Source organism: Trachemys scripta, chromosome 2, assembly GCF_013100865.1.
Source record: "Trachemys scripta elegans isolate TJP31775 chromosome 2, CAS_Tse_1.0, whole genome shotgun sequence".
NCBI classification, from domain to species: Eukaryota; Metazoa; Chordata; order Testudines; family Emydidae; genus Trachemys; species Trachemys scripta.
In genome coordinates this window covers 271,488,200-271,510,700 of record NC_048299.1, presented here as the reverse complement: position 1 = coordinate 271,510,700, position 22,501 = coordinate 271,488,200, and the positions used below count along the sequence as shown (strand labels likewise).

At 45.8% G+C, this 22,501-nt stretch overlaps 1 protein-coding gene across 1 annotated transcript in view; it reads left to right on the top strand.

The window, feature by feature from the left end:
* COL22A1 (collagen type XXII alpha 1 chain) overlaps positions 1-22,501 on the top strand; it is a 302,778-nt gene that overhangs the window by 198,391 nt on the left and 81,886 nt on the right. Inside the window, exons 23-26 of the mRNA XM_034763665.1 lie at positions 4,534-4,587; positions 18,754-18,798; positions 20,512-20,565; positions 22,030-22,083. Of these exons, the coding sequence (XP_034619556.1) occupies positions 4,534-4,587; positions 18,754-18,798; positions 20,512-20,565; positions 22,030-22,083 (207 nt within the window). The remainder of the gene's footprint in view (positions 1-4,533; positions 4,588-18,753; positions 18,799-20,511; positions 20,566-22,029; positions 22,084-22,501) is intronic.

The window sequence follows — 22,501 nt, the reverse complement described above, 5'->3', positions numbered from 1 at the left end:
GTAGTCCACGAAAGCTTATGCTCTAATAAATTTGTTAGTCTCTGATATATGCATCCGAAGAAGTGGGCTGTAGTCCACGAAAGCTTATGCTCTAATAAATTTGTTAGTCTCTAAGGTGCCACAAGTACTCCTGTTCTTCTTTTTGCGGATACAGACTAACACGGCTGTTACTCTGAAACTTGGGAAATTAAACTCTGCCATAATCACACGCTTCCCAGTAATGTTTATTTCATTAAAAACAGGCTAGCTTTGACTGAGCTAGTGTGTCAAAAATAGCAGTGTGGCTATGGTGACACAGGTAGTGGCTTGGGCTAGCCACCAAAGTGGACCTAGTATCTCAGATGGGATTGCATTCCGGAAGCTAGACTCACCCGTAATGCTCTAGCCCAATTAACACATAACTGGCCAGATGGATGGTGAAGGCAGGGGAATATCCAAATTACATCAAGAGCTGGACCAAAGGTGTTAAGTCCACATTTTTTAATGTGGGATAATATTCATAGGAAATCGAGGTTGAGCAGTTTGTTTGGCTAAAGTATCCCTATTGTGTATAATCCTGTACACTTCCCTAGCATCTGGCTACATGCCGTACTTATCTCAGCACTCCTTGACTGTAAATTGGCAGATCCATTGTGGAGACAGGCATACGATGTGACACTTAATTTAAAGCTTTCATTGCTGTGCTGGGCTGTGCAATTTGTTTGATCCATTTGGAACCAGACTTATTGCATCCACATTCACTGTACTTCATTATTGCTGAAAATGAAAATCACACTGCTGTAATTTTACATTGTCTGGGAAGGAAGAGTCAGCCTGGGAGCCATTGTTAAGCACTAATCCCGTCTTTCTGCATTAATATTTTGTTACTGGGTTATTTTTTTATAAGCACCTTCTATACTTGCTTCCTTTCTGCCAGATGGGGAAATGAACATTGCTATTTGGACTACAATAGTTGATTCTCTTTGTGATGTGGCTGCTGCAGGTTAAAACTCCAGGTGTTCAGAAGCAATCAGCCTGGCCAATGGCTGGTTGAATATGATATTATAGAATATTGGAAGTGCAGGGAACAATGAGAGGAAAAAAACATAAGACACATTTGAATGGCTAGCATAACATATTTGTCTGGTATGGGACAGCTGGCTGCATTAACACCTTCTGTCATAGCAGGGCCTGCTAATCACTTTGTCAGTTCCTTCCTTCATTTTTTGGTCATTTGACAGTATTTATTTTTATTAAGAGAAAAATAAGCAAAGATCCTGATTCTGCCCTCAGACTCTCCGACCTCAATTAATAGAGTTGGTGAAAAAACTGAAAAATGTCTCTTTTTTTCATGTTCCCCCACTATTAAAATTCAAAATATAGACAAATTTCCCTGAAAACTCTCATTCTGGCACATTTCCACCTGCTCTCCTGCCATTCAAGTCCTTGAGAACCACATGTGTCCCTCCCTGGACAGAATTTGATTCAAGCAAAGGAGATTATTACACCAGGAAACACCTGAATCTCTCTCTCAACTGTAAACTCTGCAACACAGTCACATGCACAAAGCATGGGATCATCATGGGATACATCCATAAAAGAAATCACACCACTCAGCACATGACATTTATTTAATCACATTTTGGATGAGTTGTAAGAATAGAAAGAGAACTTCTTTCTCTCCTAGGTGCTTATATGCCCCCCCCATTGCCATAGCATCTGTCCATCTCCCAGCTATTGATGGGTTTATATGCACAACAGTGCTGTGATGTAGAGATTATTTCCCTCATTTTACAGATGGGAAACCGAAGCACTAAATATTTTAAGTGACTTGCCTGAGGTCACACAGGAAGTCTGTGGCAGGGCTGAGACAAGACTCCAAATGTCCTGAATGTAATCCAATCCCTCAGCTATCCTTTCTCCACACCCACCTCCCCTTTGGACCACACACCAGATTTCCATTGTTCATCAGTGTGCCCCGAGACCTGGTACAGCTGGATTCCAAAATGAGTATATGGTGCACCCCTCACATGTGCACACTCCAATTCCTGCATCCGGCTTCCCTTCCATGGTGGAGCCTCCTGGGTTCCTCTGCAGAGGGCCCTCTGGGCCTGCAGAGGGATCGGCCAGATCTGCCTCTTGGGGACCAGGCTAACCTTGACTGGAAACACCTTATTTGTCTCTGGAGTATCCAGATGTTTCCATAGATCTCCACATAGGGGAATCTAGGGGTCTCATTGGATGCCATTGCATGATACTAGTTTGTGGTGTCTGTTGCTTCCTCCCAGAAGCAAAACTTTTTCATTAACAGGAGCATAGACATTAAAAAACAGTAAATTGCTTTTCTGGGTCATCGAGTTTGGCAATTCTAGAATTGTTACCAGTTCTAGAATTCCAGTTCTAGAATTGTTACCAGTTTAGTGCTGTCTCCTTTCTTATTAAGTATAGGGACTAGCACTGGAACTAGTAAGCTCTCTAATACTGGAGTGAACTTTTTATGTGCACACCATGTACTAGCAAAGGAAAGGGTGAATGTAGCTTTCCTAGGATACCTGGAACTGACTATATAGGGAAAAAAAATCCAGATGTGGACTTGTGTGTTTTACTTTTATAGGTCTATATCCATAACTGGATGAGCACATCTGTCTCTGTGTGTGTGCATGTATTTGTGTGAGCAACACAGATGTGCAGTAGAGTATCAATTCTGCTGGTGAAATGTATAAACTTCAGCTTAGTTTTCTCGCAGCAACATTCCCTTCCCCTACTCACTCACCTGCATGTTCGCCAAAATTGAGAACAAGCATTTTAAAGGCAGCAGTCAGGGAAACCCAGCGGGGGCAGTTTAGACAGCTTTGTGACAGTTACACATGTCTGACGAGGAAAGACCAGTAAAATTATATTAAACATGTGAGTCTATTGTTAAACAATTTGTTTTATTTTAACAGGCAGTCATGCTAGAGGGCTCTTTTGGTTTATGAAGCTGGTGACCAAGAAAATAAGAGTATATTTTACTTTTCTATAGTACCTTTCATCTCAGAGGCTCTTGAAGTTCTTTACAAATTACAGAGATGCAGAGGTGCTGAAATGCAACCGCCTCTAAGATGAGAGAGCACACAGCTGGCACACAACTCTATGCAAAACAGTGGGAAGAGGGGAAATTTTGGCTTAGAACCTACTGTATCAATAAAATGTGTTTGTGTAAACAGATCTTAGCCTTTCATGGGTCAGCTTTCTATTTAACTGTGAAAACAACGAGGAGTCTGGTGTCACCTTAAAGACTAACCGATTTATTTGGGCATAAGCTTTCGTGGGTAAAACAACCACTTCTTCAGATGCATGGAGTGAAAATTGCAGATACAGGAATAATATATATTGGCACATGAAGAGAAGGGAGTTACCTTACAAGTGGAGAACCAATGTTGACAGGGCCAATTCAGTCAGAGTGGATGTGGCCCACTCCCAGTAATTGAGGAGGAGGTGTCAATACCAAGAGAGGGCAAATTGCTTTTGTAATGAGCCAGCCACTCCCAGTCCCTATTCAAGCCCAAATTGATGGTGCTAAGTTTGCAAATGAATTGTAGTCTGCAGTTTCTCTTTGAAGTCTGTTTTTGAAGGGTTTTTTACTTGAAGGATGGCTACTTTTAAATCTGTTATTGAGTGTCCCAGGAAATTGAAGTGTTCTCCTATTGGCTTTTGTATGTTACCATTCCTGATGTCTGATTTGTGTCCATTTATCCTTTTACATAGAGACTGTCCGGTTTGGCCAATGTACATGGCATTGCTGGCACATGATGGCATATATCACATTAGTAGATGTGCAGGTGAATGAGCCCCTGATGGTGTGGCTGGTGTGTTGGGTCCTATGATGATGTCGCTAGAGTAGATATGGGGACAAGAAGGCAACGAGGTTTCTTACAGGGATTGGTTCCTGGGTTAGTGTTTCTGTGGTGTGGTGTGTAGTTGTTGGTGAGTATTTGCTTCAGGTTGGGGGGCTGTCTGTAAGCGAGGATTGGCCTGTCTCCCAAGGCCTGTGAGAGTGGGGGATCATTTTCCAGGATAGGTTGTAGAAATATTGAAAATTGTTGAAAATAACAGAACACCACTGGCCATCACATACAGCCCCCAACTAAAACCTCTCCAGTGCATCATCAACGATCACTGGTTGAGCATGAGCATAAACCAGTCTTTCCTATCTTCACGTTATGGGCCTGAATTTTAATTCAAGGGAATTTCATCTGCTTACAGACAGACCTCAACCATAGCACCGGCTTCCTAGTACTCCAACTCTGTTGTGACGCTGTCCTCTTTTCCAGAGTAGATCTCAATTTGGCAGTGCAATATTAGCACAATTTAGAATTTTACAGACTCAGGGGAGTCATTGGGAGTTGCGTGCAGAAACCCTGGGCAGAATCTGGCCTGTGAATTCTAACTGTTCCGTGTGGTTAACATTTGCACTTTGCTGGTCCATGAGTGTTTCAAAGAGAAATTCTGGACTAATTGAGAAGCAGTCTCTGCTGCTGGTTTGTAATGTCTGATTTTCTCTTGACTGCACAGGGCAAGAAGGGTGAAGTCGGTCTCCCGGGACTCGATGGCTTGCCTGGACCTCGGGTGAGTGACGTTTATGCTTTCTTCCTTAGAAACACGATAGCAATAAAACCAGACGTGATAGAGTTTTGGTAAAAAGGGACACCCCTGTCTGAATAACATTTGTTCTAAGAAGCCCTCAGGCAGACAGCAGTGCTGCATGCAATGAATGGCACTGCTTCTCCTTTTCTTTACACCAGTTTTACAGTGGTTTAACTCCAGAGCATGAATGGAGTTATTCCTCTTTTACACCAGTCTATGTAAGGAGAGCCAGGCCCAGTGTTTCGCATTCACTTTAATCATTCTTAACAGTCTCTCACGAGGTACCTGAACTGGGTATCTACCAGGGCATTCTCTGGACATCACTTTGACATCACTATTCCCAGGGTGAGATCCTCTTGGTTTACAGTACTTAGGGCAACATCCCTGTTAATTGCTGACTGTGTGAATTGATCATTGCAGAAAGACACCCTGTCAGTGCAGCAGGGGAGGGGCTGTTTAAACCTTGCTTTGTTATTGGTCAGGTGGCACATCCCATGGAGGGGGGAGGGATAGCTCAGTGGCTTGAGCATTGGCCTGCTAAACCCAGGGTTATGAGTTCAATCCTTGAGGGGGCCACTTAGGGAACTGGGGCAAAAATCAGTACTTGGTCCTGTTAGTGAAGGCAGGGGCCTGGACCCAATGACCTTTCAGGGTCCCTTCCAGTTCTATGAGATAGGTATATGGAGGCCTTTGGGATTCATTTTTCATTTAGGGGAGAAGGATGGATAAAGAACTTTCTTTAATAGGATGTGTTTGCAGTTCAGGGTTCTCCAGAGCAAGGGAGATTCCCACTCTTGGGTCTGTACTCACATAGCCCATTGTTCTAAGGTTACTGGGCCAGCTTCTGACCACTGCAGGGGTCAGTGGGGTTGCATGAGCAGTACATTAAGGCAGAATTTGGCCTGTTGGCTCGAGCATGGGGTGTCATATAGACTCATAGACTCATAGACTTTAAGGTCAGAAGGGACCATTATGATCATCTAGTCTGACCTCCCGCATGATGCAGGCCACAAAAGCTGACCCAACCCCTTTCCCTTGACTCTGTTGTTGAAGTCCCCAAATTCTGTGATTTAAAGACTTCAAGTCGCAGAGAATCCTCCAGCTAGCGACCCCCCGCCCCATGCTGCGGTGGAAGGTGAAAAACCTCCATGCCCTGCAGGGGGACCACATTGACGCTTGGCGCCTCCAACTCTCATTTCCTTTCCAGAGGCTTTTGTAAGCAATGCGAGATGATCTAAAGAGGCGGTGATTCACAACCGACCCCGTCTTGCAACAGAAAAATCCTTTGGGAATTTGTCACAGGATGAGTGGCTCCTTTAAGGGGAGATGGGGCCAACTCTACCTAGGCCCTAATTAATTAGCTGCTTCCCAGCTTGAGGAGATGGGACTAAGGGAGTCAGCTGACTCGTTAAAGGACACCTAGGCCTTAGACAAGTGCTGAGAGAGATCAGTCTGGGGGAGGAACCACAGGGGCCACCTCCTTTGGGAGGTCCTGAACCAGGCTCTACAGGAGAACAGTACTCCAGGGAAACCAGCCTAGGTGCTGAGTGCTCAATACAGAGCAGACTGGGACAGAAAAGGTCTCACCTGAGCTGTATATGAGCTTTAGTGATGAATTTCATTTGGGGACTCTGAGGATTGTTTTGAATTATTGATGTTATTAAACCCGTCCTGGCAGGGGTATTAGCAGCAAGAAAGCCTGTGTGGAGTTTATTAAAGAGTCCTGAAGAGGAGGAAGACTGAGGCAGGGTACTGCAGAGCTCCTGCTGGCCATGAGGGAGCTCTCAGGAGGTGACTGCCCTGTTACAGAATCTCTTCTCTTCTCGCCATAAGGAAAGGGAAGATGGTCACAAACCCTCTCGACCCCTTTGTGACCACACTCCCCAATTGAGTACCCAGGAGAGAATATAACAACACATGAATCCCCTTTTTAAGAATACATTATCAGTCCTAAGATTGGGGAATTCAGCTCTACAATCAGTTAAACTTTCAGACACAGAAGAGCCTAAATTCTACAGTGATGGGTAATATATACGGTGAATAAGACACTGTTAGCTGTTGGTTGTTTTTGCTTTGCTGATACTTATTATTTCCCCTGGCAAGTAATGCTCTTGTTACTAGGAAACATCAGCTAGAAATCAAGTATCAGAGGGGTAGCCGTGTTAGTCTGAATCTGTAAAAAGCAACAGAGGGTCCTGTGGCACCTTTAAGACTAACAGAAGTATTGGGAGCATAAGCTTTTGTGGGTAAGAACCTCACTTCTTCAGATGCTAGAAATGGATTCTATAGCAAATGTTCTGTATTAAGGTGTTAAGATGACTGTGAAAGCCATCAGAGACAAAATCCAATGGTTTGCTATGTTGGTTCAGGTGAAGCCCATTACATCCAATTTAGAATGCTGCAATGTCTGTGCTTTTCGGGACTCAGTTCATTCTGCGGCATCTGGTTTAGCAGTTGTTCAGCAGCTGCCTGGAATGGGAATGTATTAATGTGTTTTCAAATACATTTTAAAGATTCCTTTGTAATGCTGGATGACATTAAAACTTCCCGGTGAGTGTTATGGACATTATGAATAACCCAATTTTTAAAAAAAAATACAGTTCCGGATAGCTGTCTCTGAATTAATCAATAATTAACGATTACACAATGAACATAATTCTACCTTAACTGAAGCTCTGCAGGGTTTTTTATATAGTTTCATGGCACTATTTCAATATTCATGATGAAAAAGGTTGCTGATTTAGCATTACACAGCTCTTCCCTTCGCACTAGCAAAACAAAGCTTGCAAATTTTATGTTAATCAGAAATAGATAAAACTCCAGTACCATCAAGGGATTTTTAAATTGACTGACCATTTGCTTTTCCTCCATTTATATTAACTTTAAGAATAAAGACAATTATGCATCTTCTTGTAACAGCACCCTGAGCTGTGCATGTGACTGCAGACTTCCAGATACATTGGATAAAAAGAGCTTCAAATTTGGTCATAATGAAAGCACCTTCCACCTTATAGCACTTTTTAATGTCTGGTTTTTAAGGGTGGTTGTTTTTTTTTTAATCATTGCTGCTTTTTTGTCTTTTAAATAAACCAGCGCATGGATTCAGGGAATACTCAAGAGGAAAAGAGAATGTCTCAGACGAGGTCCTTAAAGAACAATCACAGGTTCTGTCTTCTCCTGCTCAAAATTCTACTCTGGCTATGTCTACACTACCGTAGTAAGTCAACCTAAATTATGCTACTCCAGCTATGTGAATTATGTAGCTGGAGTCGACGTAGCTTAGGTCGACTTACTGTGGTGTCTACATGGCGCTGGGTCGATGAGGGACACACTCCCGTCGACTTACTTTACTCTTCTCGTTTGGGGTGGAGTACTGGGGTCGACCAGAGAGCGATCTGCGGTCGATTTGGCAGGTCTTCACTAGACCCACTAAATCGAGCCCTGGTGCATCGGTTGCCGGAGCTTCAATCCGACTGTAGTATAGACCCCATTGCAGTTGGGGTAGAGCACAGGACAGATGCAATGATGGGAACACAGCACATTTTCACACATGCTGCAGGGCGTGAGTGGGTTGAACCGGAGTGTGTGTCTTTATCTAGGGCCACTGAATGAGAATGATTTGTGTCTAGGAGGAGACGGGTGCACTGAATGAAAGTTAGGTTCACTTGGGGCAGCAGAATACCTAACAGCAGTTCTTGTCTTCCCTGCCCGTCTCTGATGGCTGTCCAGGAGGAAGGGAAAGATCCTGTGACACATTGAGAAAAGACTATGGGATGACACCAATGCCTGTGATAACATCCCCTCCCTCCACAAAACACATGCCACTTTTCAGCTTGTGCGAAGAACTGGTTGAAAAATAGGATAGACTTTTTGTGACAACAATGCCCCTCTTTTTTCATGAACATTTCAACCAAAAAACTTGTTACAACTGAGAATGTGGAATTTTTTTCAGCCAGACCGGTTGTGTGTGAGCTGCTATTGAGTGCATTTCTTTTACATCTGCCTTATCTTTTTAAGCAAAATTAATATTTGTATTTCGCAAGCACTAGCAATGGTATAAGAGCTTGTGTAGACTAGCACAGACTATCAGTAGGAGAAGAGCTAATGTAGATAGGCTGAGGCAGTTTTTCTCCCTGCTCAGAGTAGATTTGTTTGGCACAGTGATAAAAACACCTGAACCCATTTAAACTAGTAGTTTCACACTGATGCAAGCAGCAGCATTACTGACAGTTGCTGGAATCTGGGTACAGAACTGTATACTGACAGTTGCTGGAATCTGGAATCTAGTGTAGACTCCCACATAGGTCCAGAGCACTTCTAATTTCTGATTACCTTTTTAAAGAGACCTTGAGTATAAACTCTAGAATGTGCAGAGTTCTTAACGGCCTGTTTACAAGGTAAGACTTTAGTAAGGGGTCGTGTAAAATCAGAGATGTGCCTGAACTGCAAAACTTAGATCTGAATCCAAACTCTCCCAAAGGTGCTTGAAGTGGGGGGATTGGTGCAGGACCATCTCTGATAAGAATTGAAACAGGGAAAGGGAAAAAAAAATCTGGAGCCTGTTAGCTTACTAATAGCTTTGAAGCCAAAAAAAAACCTGATGAATGTTTTCTGTTGTTTTCATTTGTTGCACTGACTGAATAAAAACCATTAAAAACAAACAAAAAGGAGAAATTAAGCGTGTTCATCAATAAACATAAGAAATCCCAGACTGTGCCTTATGCTAAGATACAAAATTAAGCAAACACTTCTTTTTTTTTTTCTGAAAAGAAGATATTCTCAGTGAGAAACTGCAATGTGCAAAGCCTCTGCATTCTTATGGCCTCGGGAGATTATCAGTAATTTTTGTTCAGAAACGTTGGTGCTCCAGTTATCATGCCACTTGGCTTAATAACTAGAGACCTGGTCCATTATGAATGATGCAGCAAGCACTTAAAATGATTAAAAAGCCATGCAAGTTAAATGTACACGACTACTACCCCTTAGGGCCTTGGTTTTCAGTGTTGCCAGCAGAGTCTCTTTCTATATCCTTTTACTCTTCTCTTGAGTAAATCCTTACAAAACAGGATTTGAGTGGAGAATACAATGTAGTGTTGTAATGCAGCATGCATCAAAAATCTAGCATTGGAAATGTTAGTGTAAGGAGGTGTGTGCAGCAGGCGAGAGGGGAGGTGAAGAACAGGTGTAAGGACCCCAAATGGGTGGCTGTTCAGATGTCAGCTGGTTGTAGCAAGCATAGTAGAAAAGGGGAATTTTGAGGTACTGTATATACTCGATCATAAGCCGGTTTGTTTATAAGCCGACCCCCTCAAGATGAATAAGTAAAAATTGACATTTTTTATGACCCATTCATAAGTCGACCCTATAATTCAGGGGTCAGCAAACTTTGGCTCCTGGGCCATCAGGATAAGCCGCTGGCGGCCTGAGACAGTTTGTTTACCTCGAGCGTCCACAGGCACGGAGGTAAATCTAAGTAAACAAAGTCTCCCAGCCCGCTGGAGCTGCTCTGGCAGGCTGGGCGGCGGGCCCCAGCCTGCTCCGGCAGACCAGACCGGGCTGCATGGCTGCAGCCTGCTCCAGTGGGCGGGGCGGACGGCGCGACTGCAGCCTGCCAGCCCTGGAGCTGCAGCTGCTTCGGAAGCTGGGGGGAGAGCAGTGTGGCCAGAAATGGAGACATTCGGGCTCTGCCTCTTTCCTTCTGACTCTGCTGGCTGTGCTGCCTCTCCTTGCCCCCTCTGTTGGGGGGAGGGGCTGTGTCCCACCTCTCCCTTTCTATATCCGTTCATAAGCTGACCCCCTTCTCTGATGCTTCCCTTTTTTACTAAAATCATTCGGCTTATGAACGAGTATATACGGTACATTGTGAAAAGGACTGGGGATCTTGGCATGACAACAGTGAAGGCCTGACAGAGGAGAGGAGAGAACGGGAGACTGAGGCCAAGTCTATACTACGGATCTATATTGATATAACTACCTTGCTCAGGGTGTGAAAAATCCCCCAGGGGCACTGGAACAATTTGTATAATGGGGGCACTGAAAGTCATTGAACCAAACTGTCAACACTGTGTCTGATGGAAACCACTTCAAGCAAAGGAATGCGGCAGTTCCAGCACCTATGAAATCCGCACCCCTGAATGATGCAATTAGATCAATATAGATCCGTAGTGTAGGCTTGTGTAGACTTACCAACCTAATCCCCATGAAGATTTCACTATATTGATGGGAGAGCTTCTCCCGTTAACAAGCTACCACCTCTCGGGGAGGTGGATTATTTACATTGACAGGAGAAGCTCTCCCATCAGGATAGGTAGCGTCTTCAGTAGGTGCTGCAGCTGTGGTGCTGTATGTGAAATCAAGCCCTGAGATGAGGCTGCCAGAGGGAACTAGTGAAGATATAACAAAAGATGAAATTTCAGAGGTTAAGTGGCTGTGAATGGCTCTGCAGATGAGTAAAGACAAACATAGAAGTTGGAGCTGAAAAAGGCCTATTAGCATGAGTGCCATGTATTTTATTAGCATTATATCAGCAGTCAAATAATTCTGCATGGCTAAATGCTTGTCTCACTCATAAACTGATGAGCTGCCTGAAAACATTCATTGCAATCTTTGTTATATGGTGTCTGGCTGGTGGGTCTCGCCCACATGCTCAGGATCTAAATGATTCACCATATTTGAGGTTGGGAAGGAACTTTCCCTCAGGTCAGATTGGCAGAGACCCTGGATTTTTTTTGCCTTTCTCTGCAACGTGGGGCACGGGATACTTGCTGGTTTGGACTAGAGTAAATGGTGGATTCTCTTAACTGAAAGTCTTTACATCAAGATTTGAGAACTTCAGTAACTCAACCAGAGGTTATGGACCTACTACAGGAGTGGGTGTGTAAGGTTCAGTAGCCTGCAATGTGCAGGAGGTCAGACTAGATGATCATGATTTACATGGGTCTATGAGCTGTCTTAAAAAACATGTATTGCAATCTTTGTTGTACGGATTTGGACAGCAGCGTGGAATATGTGAGCTAAATCTATGCAGTTTCATTTCCAATGGCAGTTCTCTGGAGGAGCCATTATACCCTCATATACACCATGAATAGTGCACCCATTGACCTCTTCCCCAATCCTTTACAGAACAGTGAGGTCAGGCCAAAGCACCTAGTGCTCTGTTTGTATTCACAGACCTTCCTGTGGGGAAGGAGAACCTCATACTGTGGTTGATGAGACTGTGAAAAGTAACCCATGAACTGTCAGAGTAAATCTCCCTTTCTCTGACAACCTTCAAAACAAGAAAGGTCATAAAAGGAGGAAGCATCCCGCATCATCTCATCTTTGGTACCCAACTGGGAAGTCACAAGGCAAACCATCCTTCTGATTATGGAGAATGTCAGGTTTCAAAAGCCTTCAGACACTTGAATTAAATTCTTAAGCATGGAGAAGAGTCCCTATGTTAATTTCTATAGCAAGAGCTGATTGAAATTCTTCAACCAAAACATTTTCCCACTAGAGAATGTGGTTGTCAAAAAAATTTGATTTCCATTGGGAAAGTCCAAACAAAATATTTCAGCTTGAATGGGATGGTCTAGACAGTATTTGGTCCTGCCATGCGGGCAGGGGACTGGACTCGATGACCTCTCGAGGTCCCTTCCAGTCCTAGAATCTATGAATCTATGAATCAACATTTGGAAAAACATATTTTTTTGTTTCAAAATGTCAGTTCAAAATTTAAAAAAAATTCTGAAATTTTGAAACATTTTCTTTTGATCAAAAATGTGGACATTTTTCATTCAGCGTTTCAAAATTGAATTTTTCAGAACTTTTCATTGTGTGAATATTTTTGATATTTTGACTTTTGGTGCATGGGAAATGCTTGCAAGAGCCTTAACCAGTTATAAGGTTTGTGTGAACAATTCCTGTGCAATGTAACCATATGGGAATGCTTCACTTTTTTTATAGCCTCTTTCATCAGATGATCTCCTCTCACTTTACAAACGAATTCAGCCTGACAAAATCCCTGTGAAGCAGGCTTCATCTTCATTTTGCAAACAGGGAAACTGAGGCACAGAGCATGGCAATAAGTTGCTTAAGGCCACACAAGAAGTCACACTAGCAAAACTTAGAATAGAACCCAGTTCTCCTAGCTTTTTTCTATGCTCTCCTAGATTGCGCTCCCCCCCATCTCTTGATACTATGTAAAGAAAAAGTTATATCAACATAAGTTGCTGAATAAAGGAAATCTCATTCCACCATGATAAAGAGACGTGTTGTCACACACATGGGATGGGGTTGTGATATCAGCAAGTGACTCACAGAGGGGAGGCAAGCAGATTATAAAAGAGAAAAATCCTATTTGCGGCTCAAGTTTACGTGGGTGGCAGTTGCTTCCAGTTTAAAAGAAGAGTGAACTTCCCACATCAGTTACATTAAAAAAATGGAAATATCTATCTTGCCTTTTAATGCCGAGGCAGGTCAGCCAGGTTATAATTGGTTCTACCTCCCACAAGCTATAAAGTGCTTTGCAGCTAAGTGACACTCGGAAAGGTGTGAAATTGCTTGGGCCTTTGAAAAAAAAGAAATCAAACAAAATCAAAGTGAAAGACCCTTATAACTCTGTGTCCTCCCCTCTCCCAGATCAGAATTTAAAAGGGACACCACTGGGAACTGGCTTTTGGAAAGGGGGTTTTGTTCTGTACAATTGAAGGATCACTAAAAGTGGTCATCAGTAAAACCAAATTCTATTTTAAACTTGATTATCAGCAACAAGAGGAAAAGAGAGATATATATAGAAGGCATATGGCATGTGCTTATTGACTTGGGTGAAATATTAGGGGTAAAATATAGCTGATGTATTATAATTATTTTTAGCGGTGCCCACTATGGGGTAGGTCCTTTTCACAGATTCAAGAACAGTCTCTGCTCCAGAGTGCTCGGGTTCTAAGGACAGGCAGAAGTCAGGGGAAGGGGAACGACAATAGGCAATTTGTATACAAGTCAAATCGATTTGCTGTAGGCATCACGGCAAAAAAGACTTTAAGGGGGACAAGGGCATGACAGATTTCTGCAGGTTCTGTGTGTGTGACCATGGCACTTTCTATCTATTGGCTCTGATCAATTAGGGCAACCAAGCCTGCAGGCCCCTGGTGGCAATAAATCTGCCAGGAGCAGGAGATGTAGTGGCATACGACTCCTTGGCTCTAGCGCGTTGCCCAGAAAGCTGGGTGCACCGGGCTGTCTAGAAGGTGTTCTCATTCAGTGCATCTCCCAGGGAGCCCTGGCAATATAAATTAAAGCTGCCTTCCCCCCGAGGAGGCCTCCGCTAGCATAGCTGTCCCACCAGGGTGCAGTTTTGTAGATTGCACATGCCTGTCCCTATGTAGGTGAATCAGTCTTGTATTTGGGCATAATTAGCCTGCATTAGGATGTGTCACGATGGTTGTGATAGAAAAAGATTTCAGTTGAGATATTAATAGTACCAATAAACATGCACTGTGGAACTCATTGCTACATGATGTTGAGGCCAAGAACTTGGCAAGATTCAGAGAGGGATTAGATGTTTATGTGAATAGCAAGAACATCCAAAGTTGCTATAGCAAATAAATAATAATAATTAATCATTAATAAAGACCTTGGGAATGGATATAAAACCTCATGCTTCAGGTTTAAGTCAGGCTCTGACTATTAGGGGTTAGGATGAAACCCCCTGTGGGCAGATAGTCCACATCTGCCTTCTGTGGGATTTCTTTTATCTTCTCCTGAAGCATCTGGTGCAGGCTACTGTCTTAGACACGATACAGGACTAGACAGCCCATGAGTCAAATCCAGTCTGGCAGTTCCCATGTTCCCCACTATTTAAATACCTGGTAGAGTTTGTTTTTCATAGAAATCAGAACTAATTTATATTTAGTTCAGAGTGAGCAGAAGCTCAAAGCCACTGAGTAATTGCAATTAAAAATATATTTTTTCCTCTCATGCAACCTCCTGCCTCTGCTCCTCACAAGACTCCCTTCTTTAACACCTCCTTGCATTCCTGTCTCTGTGCCTTCGTCCATACAGTGCCATGTCTAGAACTCTCTGCTTTGCCTTCTTTGCCATTGCCATCCCCTCTCTTTGTTCAAATTCCTCCGTAAAATGCGTCTCTTCTGAGAGGCCTTTCAAAAACACTGTACATGAATAATTTTAATAATGCCCAACCAAGCAAACTGCAGGTCAGAGTGGTTTCAGCATTCCAACCATCCCAGGCCGGTCCATCACTGACCCCTTCCTCTCTTCTGTCTGCCTGATCCTTCTGTTTCCATGTGTCATTGGCCTGGTCTACACTGGGAGGGGGGATCGATCTAAGATATGCAACTTCAGCTATGAGAATAGCGTAGCTGAAGTCGACGTATCTTAGATCGACTTACCTCCCGTCCTCATGGCGCAGGATCGACGGCTGCGGCTCCCCCGTAGACTCCGCTTCCGCCTCTCGCCCTGGTGGAGTTCCGGAGTCGACGGGGAAAGTGTTCGGGGATCGATTTATCACGTCTAGATGAAACGCGATAAATCGATCCCCGATAGATCGATCGCTACCCGCTGATCTGGCGGGTAGTGTGAACGTACCCATTGGCTTCTGCAGGAATGGGATCAACACCTTTGTCTCTGCCTCCAACTCAGAACTTCCTATCTTTCTTTAATACCAGTCCCTTTCACTTCCCATGTACCAACTGTCCTTCCACATTCAGCACTGATTGTCTCAACAGTACCTGTTGCTTTGTCTCTTGCACTGGGCCGATTTACACTGTTGCTTCTTGGCCTTGTTTCTCTCTCTCTAGCATAGCTAGGTGGAAGTCATCCTGGCCGTGGTCTCTTCCTGACTAACACGATGCAGTTTTGGGGGAACGCTTTCTGGCTGCAGAGGCCCTCAGGCAGGGGAGTCTGTAGGAGCTGTGTGCAATTACAACTCTCCTGAGCAGGACTTCTTGCTTAGCCTTAGATCATGCCAACAGAACTCAGTATAACCTAGGGATTCTGCTCCTGGTCTCCCATGTGATTGTCAAGTTCTGCATGCACCTCAGGCTTGCTGTAAATAATAATAATGTTATGGTGGTGATGGCCACATACCTATTGCTGTACAGGATACAGAACTGCAGCAAGACCAGTGAGTCTCAGCTGATCCCATTTCTGATTACTTTGCCCCCTCTACTGGTAAGAAGCTGACAATTTTTCAACTCCCTTTTATTCGATGTATTCTAAAGTCGTAATTTCATATGCCTGCTACCTTATATGAAACACAGTGCCACCACCAGCGCCTCGTTCTTCATTCTCCCTGCCGCCTCCTACTCTCTCTTCCTCTCTCACTTCTTCCTTCAAAAAGAAAACGTATAACCTTGGTCCGTGACCTGTAATATTGCAGTCACAGGGGCTGCGACCTGTGATATTGAATAGTGACACTGCTAGGATTTGTTGGCCAAAGTGCTGACTTGTCATTTTTGTTCTTATGTCTGTCTCCAGTTCCATTTAATTCTTTGAACAGGGCACTTCCAAAATAAAAGCCTTAGAGCTCTCTGCAAAATCCTGATGGAAAACTGAAAGTAAATAGAACTGTGGTGCTAACCAGAGGGAGGCAGGCTACATTTTACTACCCAGTCACTTTTCTTGCATTTCCTCCCACTTTATTTGTTTAGGCCCCAATCCAGCAAAGATTTTTAACACATGCTTAACTTTAAGCACATGAGCAATCCCATCCTAGGCCTTCAGTGGGCGCTGAAGGGACCCAGTACTGCAATTTTGGGGTACATACACCTTTGACCCCCCCACTCCGTGGTTTGCTCATGGAATGCCCCATCAGATCTTATCCCTCTAGCCACCACCTCTCTCTCTGAGCAGAGACCCACATCCCTTTCCCTCCTGAGCAGGGGTCTCCCCACCTCTGAAAATCAGGCTACTTCTTTAGGTGCCTAATTATGGACGTTGATGTCTAACTTTAGGCATCCGAGTTTGACATTGTTGGCCAGCGTTCTTACCAGCTTAAGCGTATTTAAGTTAAGAGCCAGCGTTGGCACAAGAACAAATGCATATAATCTGGTGACCAACAAGTTTAGGCTTGAAATTAGACAAAGGTTTCTAACCATCAGAGGTGTGATGTTCTGGGACAGCCTTCCGAGGGGAGCAGTGAAGGCAAAAAACCTTAACTTGTTTCAAGAGGTGCTTGATACCTGACAGGGTGCTAACAACAATGCTCTGTTCACTGATGCTGCTACAGGCTCAGCTGTGATCAAAGAAATACTTTCTGTTGACAGATTGTGAGCACCTGGGTGGTCATTACTGGGCTAACGATGTAATTGGGAGGATGTAAGTAGAAGGAACAGGAAGCAAGGGGAAGCTTAGAGGGACAGCTCAGAAGATGAGCTGTGAGGGCAGGGGTGGCTCTATGTATTTTGCCGCCCCAAGCACGGCAGTCAGGCAGCCTTCGGCGACACGCCTGCGGGAGGTTCGCTGGTATCGTGGATTGGGCGGCATGGCTGCTGGTGGTCCTCCAGTCCCGCGCCTTCGGCATGCCCACTGCCGAATTGCCGCCGAAGCCGCGGGACCGGTGGACCTCCTGCAGGCATGCCGCCGAAGGCTGCCTGACTGCCGCTTTCACGGCGACCAGCAGGCCGCCCCCCGCGGCTTGCCGCCCCAGGCACACGCTTGGAGCGCTGGTGCCTGGAGCTGCCCCTGTGTGAGGGTACAGGGAAAGTTCAGGCTGGAAGATGCCACTGTTATGTTCTGCGTGTAAAAGTGCAGAGGAATAAGATACATGTGGTGAAAGGAAAGCAACCTGGGTGTGTTTGACTGTGAGGTGACAGAAACAGGCTAGGTAGAGTGGCACACCAGGTAGCTGAGGGAATGCCCTGTGGTAATAAGTTAATGGGGTGATGGTCTCAGCAACTGCTATTAGGAAATATCTCCAATGGTCAGTGATGGGACACTAGCTGGGGAGGGCTCTGAGTTACTACAGAGAATTCTTTCCCAGATGTCTGGCTGGTGAGTCTCGCCCACATGCTCAGGGTCTAACTGATCACCACATTTGTGATCAGGAAGAAGTTTTCCCCCAGGTCCGATTGGCAGAGACCCTGGGGTTTTTTTTGCCTTCCTCTGCAGTGTAGGGCACGGGTCACTTGTTGGTTTGAACCAGAGTAAATGGTGGAGTCTCTGTAACTGAAAGTCTTTACATCAAGACTTGTGGACTTCAGTAACTCAGCCAGAGGCTAGGGGTGTATTACAGGAGTAGGTGGGTGAGGTTCAGTGGCCGGCAATGTGCAAGTGGCCAGAATACATGATTATGATGTTGCCTTCAGGCTTTAAAGTCTATGAGCCTGTGAGCAAATCTCATTGCTACAGTGAGGGCTATAATGTAGGAAATATTTTCCCAAGAGAAGTCAGTGAAAACCAGACTGGCCAAAGCACTTGCTGCTATATTGCAGGCAATCTAGTGTGGGCACAGATGAAAAGCTTGGGCATTTCCATCTCCAATTGGTTTAACACACTGAGACCACTTTCTGCACCGTTTTTGTGTTGACTATTTACTACTCAAATGACAGGGCCAATAGCCAAAACTGCAGGTGTGGAGCTTTTATTTTAAAATATTGGACCTACTGTATCAGGTCTAGTCATTTGAAGGCATATGGGTAGAATCACATTTAAAAAAAAAAATCCAGCCAACCCTGTCTCATTCATCGTTTATTTCACTCATCTGGTGTTGGAGGTAAACCCCTTTGCTCCTTAGCTTCTCTTTGAAACAACCTTAAACGGGATTAAATGAGTCTTACTGTGGCTAGAATGTTTCACTGGACAGGCTCTGCGTTGCGAGTTAGCATTGATTGCCTGAGCCTCGCTCATTTCTTGCATCAGGGACAGGTCTGGAGTTCATCTTGCAGGGAGAGTGGTTAGGGGCTTAAGAGGCTGCCTGTGCAAAGCCGGTAATTCTGTTCTGCTCGTGAGTACAGGCTCCCAGGGAGCTCACTTTTGGCATCTGTCCTCTTTTTATGGAGGCTAATCAAATAAGGGTCAGTGTTGCGTGTGATTAGAATCAGCTTGAGGGAGCAAGACACCCTGTGCCCAGCGGAAGATTGCTCCTTTCACACTCTGGAGGGGATGTCATTGGGTTTGATCAAACATTTTTCTTTCTTTCTTTCCTTGCAGGGTCCAATCGGGCCTCCTGGTGTTGCTGGCTCACCTGGTGCTCCAGTAAGGAAACATGCTTATGTTTTTCTTTGTTTGTAAAGGGACAGAAATGGCATTTTGAAGTAACTAAGGCTCAGGCCTGCTTCTATAGACTTCAGTGGGAGCTTTGTCCTTGACTTCAATGGGAGTCAGATCAGGCCTTTGGCTAGGACATATCCATGCTCGCACTTCCTCATTCGGAAGCACTGGTCGACTTAAGGTGATGGCTCCTCTACACTTACTCCTGGGGAAATTCTGTGCCACTGCGTGTGCACGGAAACACGTCCCCCTGCAGAGTCTCTTGGCTTCCCTACAGAAAAATGGGTTCTGTGGGGAAACAAAGAGCAGCTGCATCAGTGCTCACTCACCTCTCCCCGGAGCATGGGCGCATCTGTTTGGGCACCCAAAGCAGCCGGGAGAGAGGTAAGTCACGGGGCGGGGAGAGGGGGAGGTGACTGGGGATGCCATGGTCACCCAGGGACATCAGTCCCAGCTGGGTGGTGGTGGGGGAGGGAAAAGAAGGAGGACAATGGAGTCAGTTCCCCCTCTTTCTCCCCTCCATGCAGCAGCCAGGGCTGGGTCAGATCAACCTTCCCCAGCTGCAGGAAGCTCTGCACCAGGGGCGGGGCGGATTGGCGGGGCAGTCTGGGTGCAGGGAGTGAGGCTTGGCAGAGGGGTTGGGTGCGGGCGGGGGGGTCCAGATGCACAGGGGTTGGGCAGATGAGGGAGCAGCTCCCTGTAGAGTGACCCCTTCTCCACCTCCTGGCACCATCGCTCCTCTGCCACGGAGGGAGAGGTCACTCCCCCTGTCCACCCAACCCCTGTGCATCTGGACACCCCTCCCCACAAGTCCCCCTCCAAGCCTCACCCGCTTCTGCATCTGGAACCCTGCCACAGCGGAACCCCCTGCCCCCCGCAGTGGGAGCCCCTCACACCCAGAGCCCCCCACCCTGCCGAGCCTCTCGCCCTGCATCAGGAGCCCCCACCCCCAACCCCCACCTCCCTGAACCTCACGCCCTGCATCAGGAGCCCTCGCACCCAAACCCCCAGCCCACTGAGCCCCAACCAGCTTCACCCTGACCCCCACCCTACCAAGCCCCACTCCCCCAGTATCCCCCCAGCACTGAATCGCCCACACTCAGACCCCCCTGCTGAGCCCTAACCACCTTCACTTGGACTCCCCTGCAGAGTCCCATTCCCCCTGCATCCAGAACCCCCAACAAGCCCCTGTGTATCCAGATCTCCCCCTCCACCCCCGAACCTCTCACCAAGCTGCCCACACATAGATTGCACCACACAGAACCCTGGTACTCTTGCGTGAATTCTGCACCAAAAATTTAATTCTGCATCAAAAAATTTTTAAAAAATTCTGCAAAATTCTGCATAATTTTATTTTGTCAAAATAAGACAGTAACAATTTAATCACACCATTTTCAATTATTTTGATATTTTATCTCAAAATACTTGTCAGCAAATAGTTGTATTTTGACAAATAAAATTATACAGAATGTTGCATTATTTTAAAATATTGTGCGCAGAATTTTTTATTTTTGAGGGCAGAATTCCCTCAGGCATACTTGACAACTACTCCTAGTACCCAAGGTAGAAACAGGCCTTTGTGAGTGGGCAAATTGTGCTGATCTATCTGAGTGGAAGTCGATAAGCTGTAGTAGCGGAATGTCACTGCGTTGCAAAGGCCTGAATGCTAACAACTCCCTCCTGTGGTTTCCTTTGTAGGGATTGGCTGGAGAAACTGGTGTTTCTGGTAAAACTGGACTGCCAGGACCAGCTGTAAGTTCTGAATTGCTGCGTTCATTTCTGTCTTTTCTGACTCTGCATGTCTAACTCTTTCTAGTACCTGGTCCACATAAAAGGTTAATGAGTCTGCTACAGTTGGTTTCTTCCTTCTCATGCCCTAGAGACTTACACTTTTAGCAAGAGAAATCCTGAAACAAGAATCTGTCATACACGTACTTTGGGATTTCAGTACGAGAATACATTCGGGCAATACTTTTTTTTATTACTGCCCCCAAATTATTGCAACATGCAGTTCTTTAAAACCACAGGCTTCCCAAATCAGGCATGTGAGCTGAAGCAAAATCTCCATCTTAGAACAGCAAAGCAATTTCCATTGGGTATTTAATGCCAAGGCGGATCAATTAGGATATAATTGGCTTTAATAGGCACTCCCACAATCTGTAAGGTTCTTCAGTGGCTGTGTTAAGACAAGAGTCTTTCCTACCTTTCTAATACATTAGACAAATCATTTTCATGATGATTCTGCTAATTGATGCTTTCACATCTATTTGATAGATTGTATGGTTAATAAATTGCTGACACTTAAAGAAGGAGACAGACTATTTTATCCTTGGAGGCAGAAGAGACTGGGAACCGATGAGTAAAGATACCATCTCCAAACTTATTTAAGAACCAATTTATTTATAGTCTCTAAGGTGCTTGCTGTTCTTTCTCTGTAGCAACAGTGACATCCAGTGGCCATTTACCAAGACTGGTTTATTGGATAGGAGATGCATCATTGGCAGGACCAGCTCTGGCTTTTTTGCCGCCCTAGGCAAAAAAGCCACCCGCCGTCCCCCCACTCCCACCCCAGCGCGGCAGGGGAGGGCGCCGAGCCCGGCCACGGGCCCGCAATCCCCGACCGGCCAGAGCACCAGGGGGAGGGCGGAGAGCCTGGCCGGGGCTCTCTGCTCTCCCCGGCGGCCAGAGCGCCAGGGGGAGGGCGGCGAGCCCAGCCGGCGCTCTCCGTTCTCCCCAGCGGCCAGAGCGCCGGGGGGAGGGAGGAGAGCCCCCGGCGGCCAGAGTGCTGGGGGGAGGGCGGCGAGCCCGCTGCGGCTCCGCTCTCCCCGGTGGCTGGAGCGCCGCGGGAAGGACGGCGAGCCCAGTCGCGGCCCCGCTCTCGGGCCGGAGCGCCCCGCCGCGTCCCCTCCTCCAGGCGCCGCCCCAAGCACATGCTTGGTGGGCTGGTGCCTGGAGCCGGCCCTGATCATTGGCCTTGGGAGCATGTGTGTTACATGATGTTTCCCTGTGATCTAGATGGAAAATAGAACAGAAATGTAAAAAACGCAGCAAAGAAACAATGGGGCTGATTCTGCTGTCCTTAAAACCAGCATAAATGAGAGAACACTGAGGTCATATGTGCCTGTATCTCTTAGCAGCTGGATGCTAAATGAGTCCTGATTTTAAATGGTCTGAATGTAAGTGGTCTCCCACAGCTGATAATTTTCTCTTGTTTAGGGATCGCCTGGCAAGGATGGATTAAATGGTCTTCCTGGATTTCCGGGCCAAAAGGCAAGTGGCACAAGATATGCCAATTTAACACTATTCACCTACTGCTCTTACTCTGTGGACAGAGTGCCAAACTTCTCCATGCTCAATTCTCACCCATTCCACTTCAGTGAGCCGGTAGATGCAGCGTCAGGACAAATCAGCTGAAGCTACTGTGTTGAATTTGGCACAGGGTGTATTCAGCCCCTGTGACGGGTTCCCTGGGGTGCAACCTGGACCTGGGGTACCGCCTAGCCCTCTGGCATACCAACTTAGGCTCCATCTCACACTGCAATGCTGTGACAAGCTTCAGCCTCTCTAAATATTGCACTTACACAGCCATCCACAGGCAGGGACACACCCAGCTGAGTTCCATGAATGCTTCTCCTTAGCCACTCATGAACTAACAATAGAGAGGCTTCAGCCATTTCCCACAGCTCCC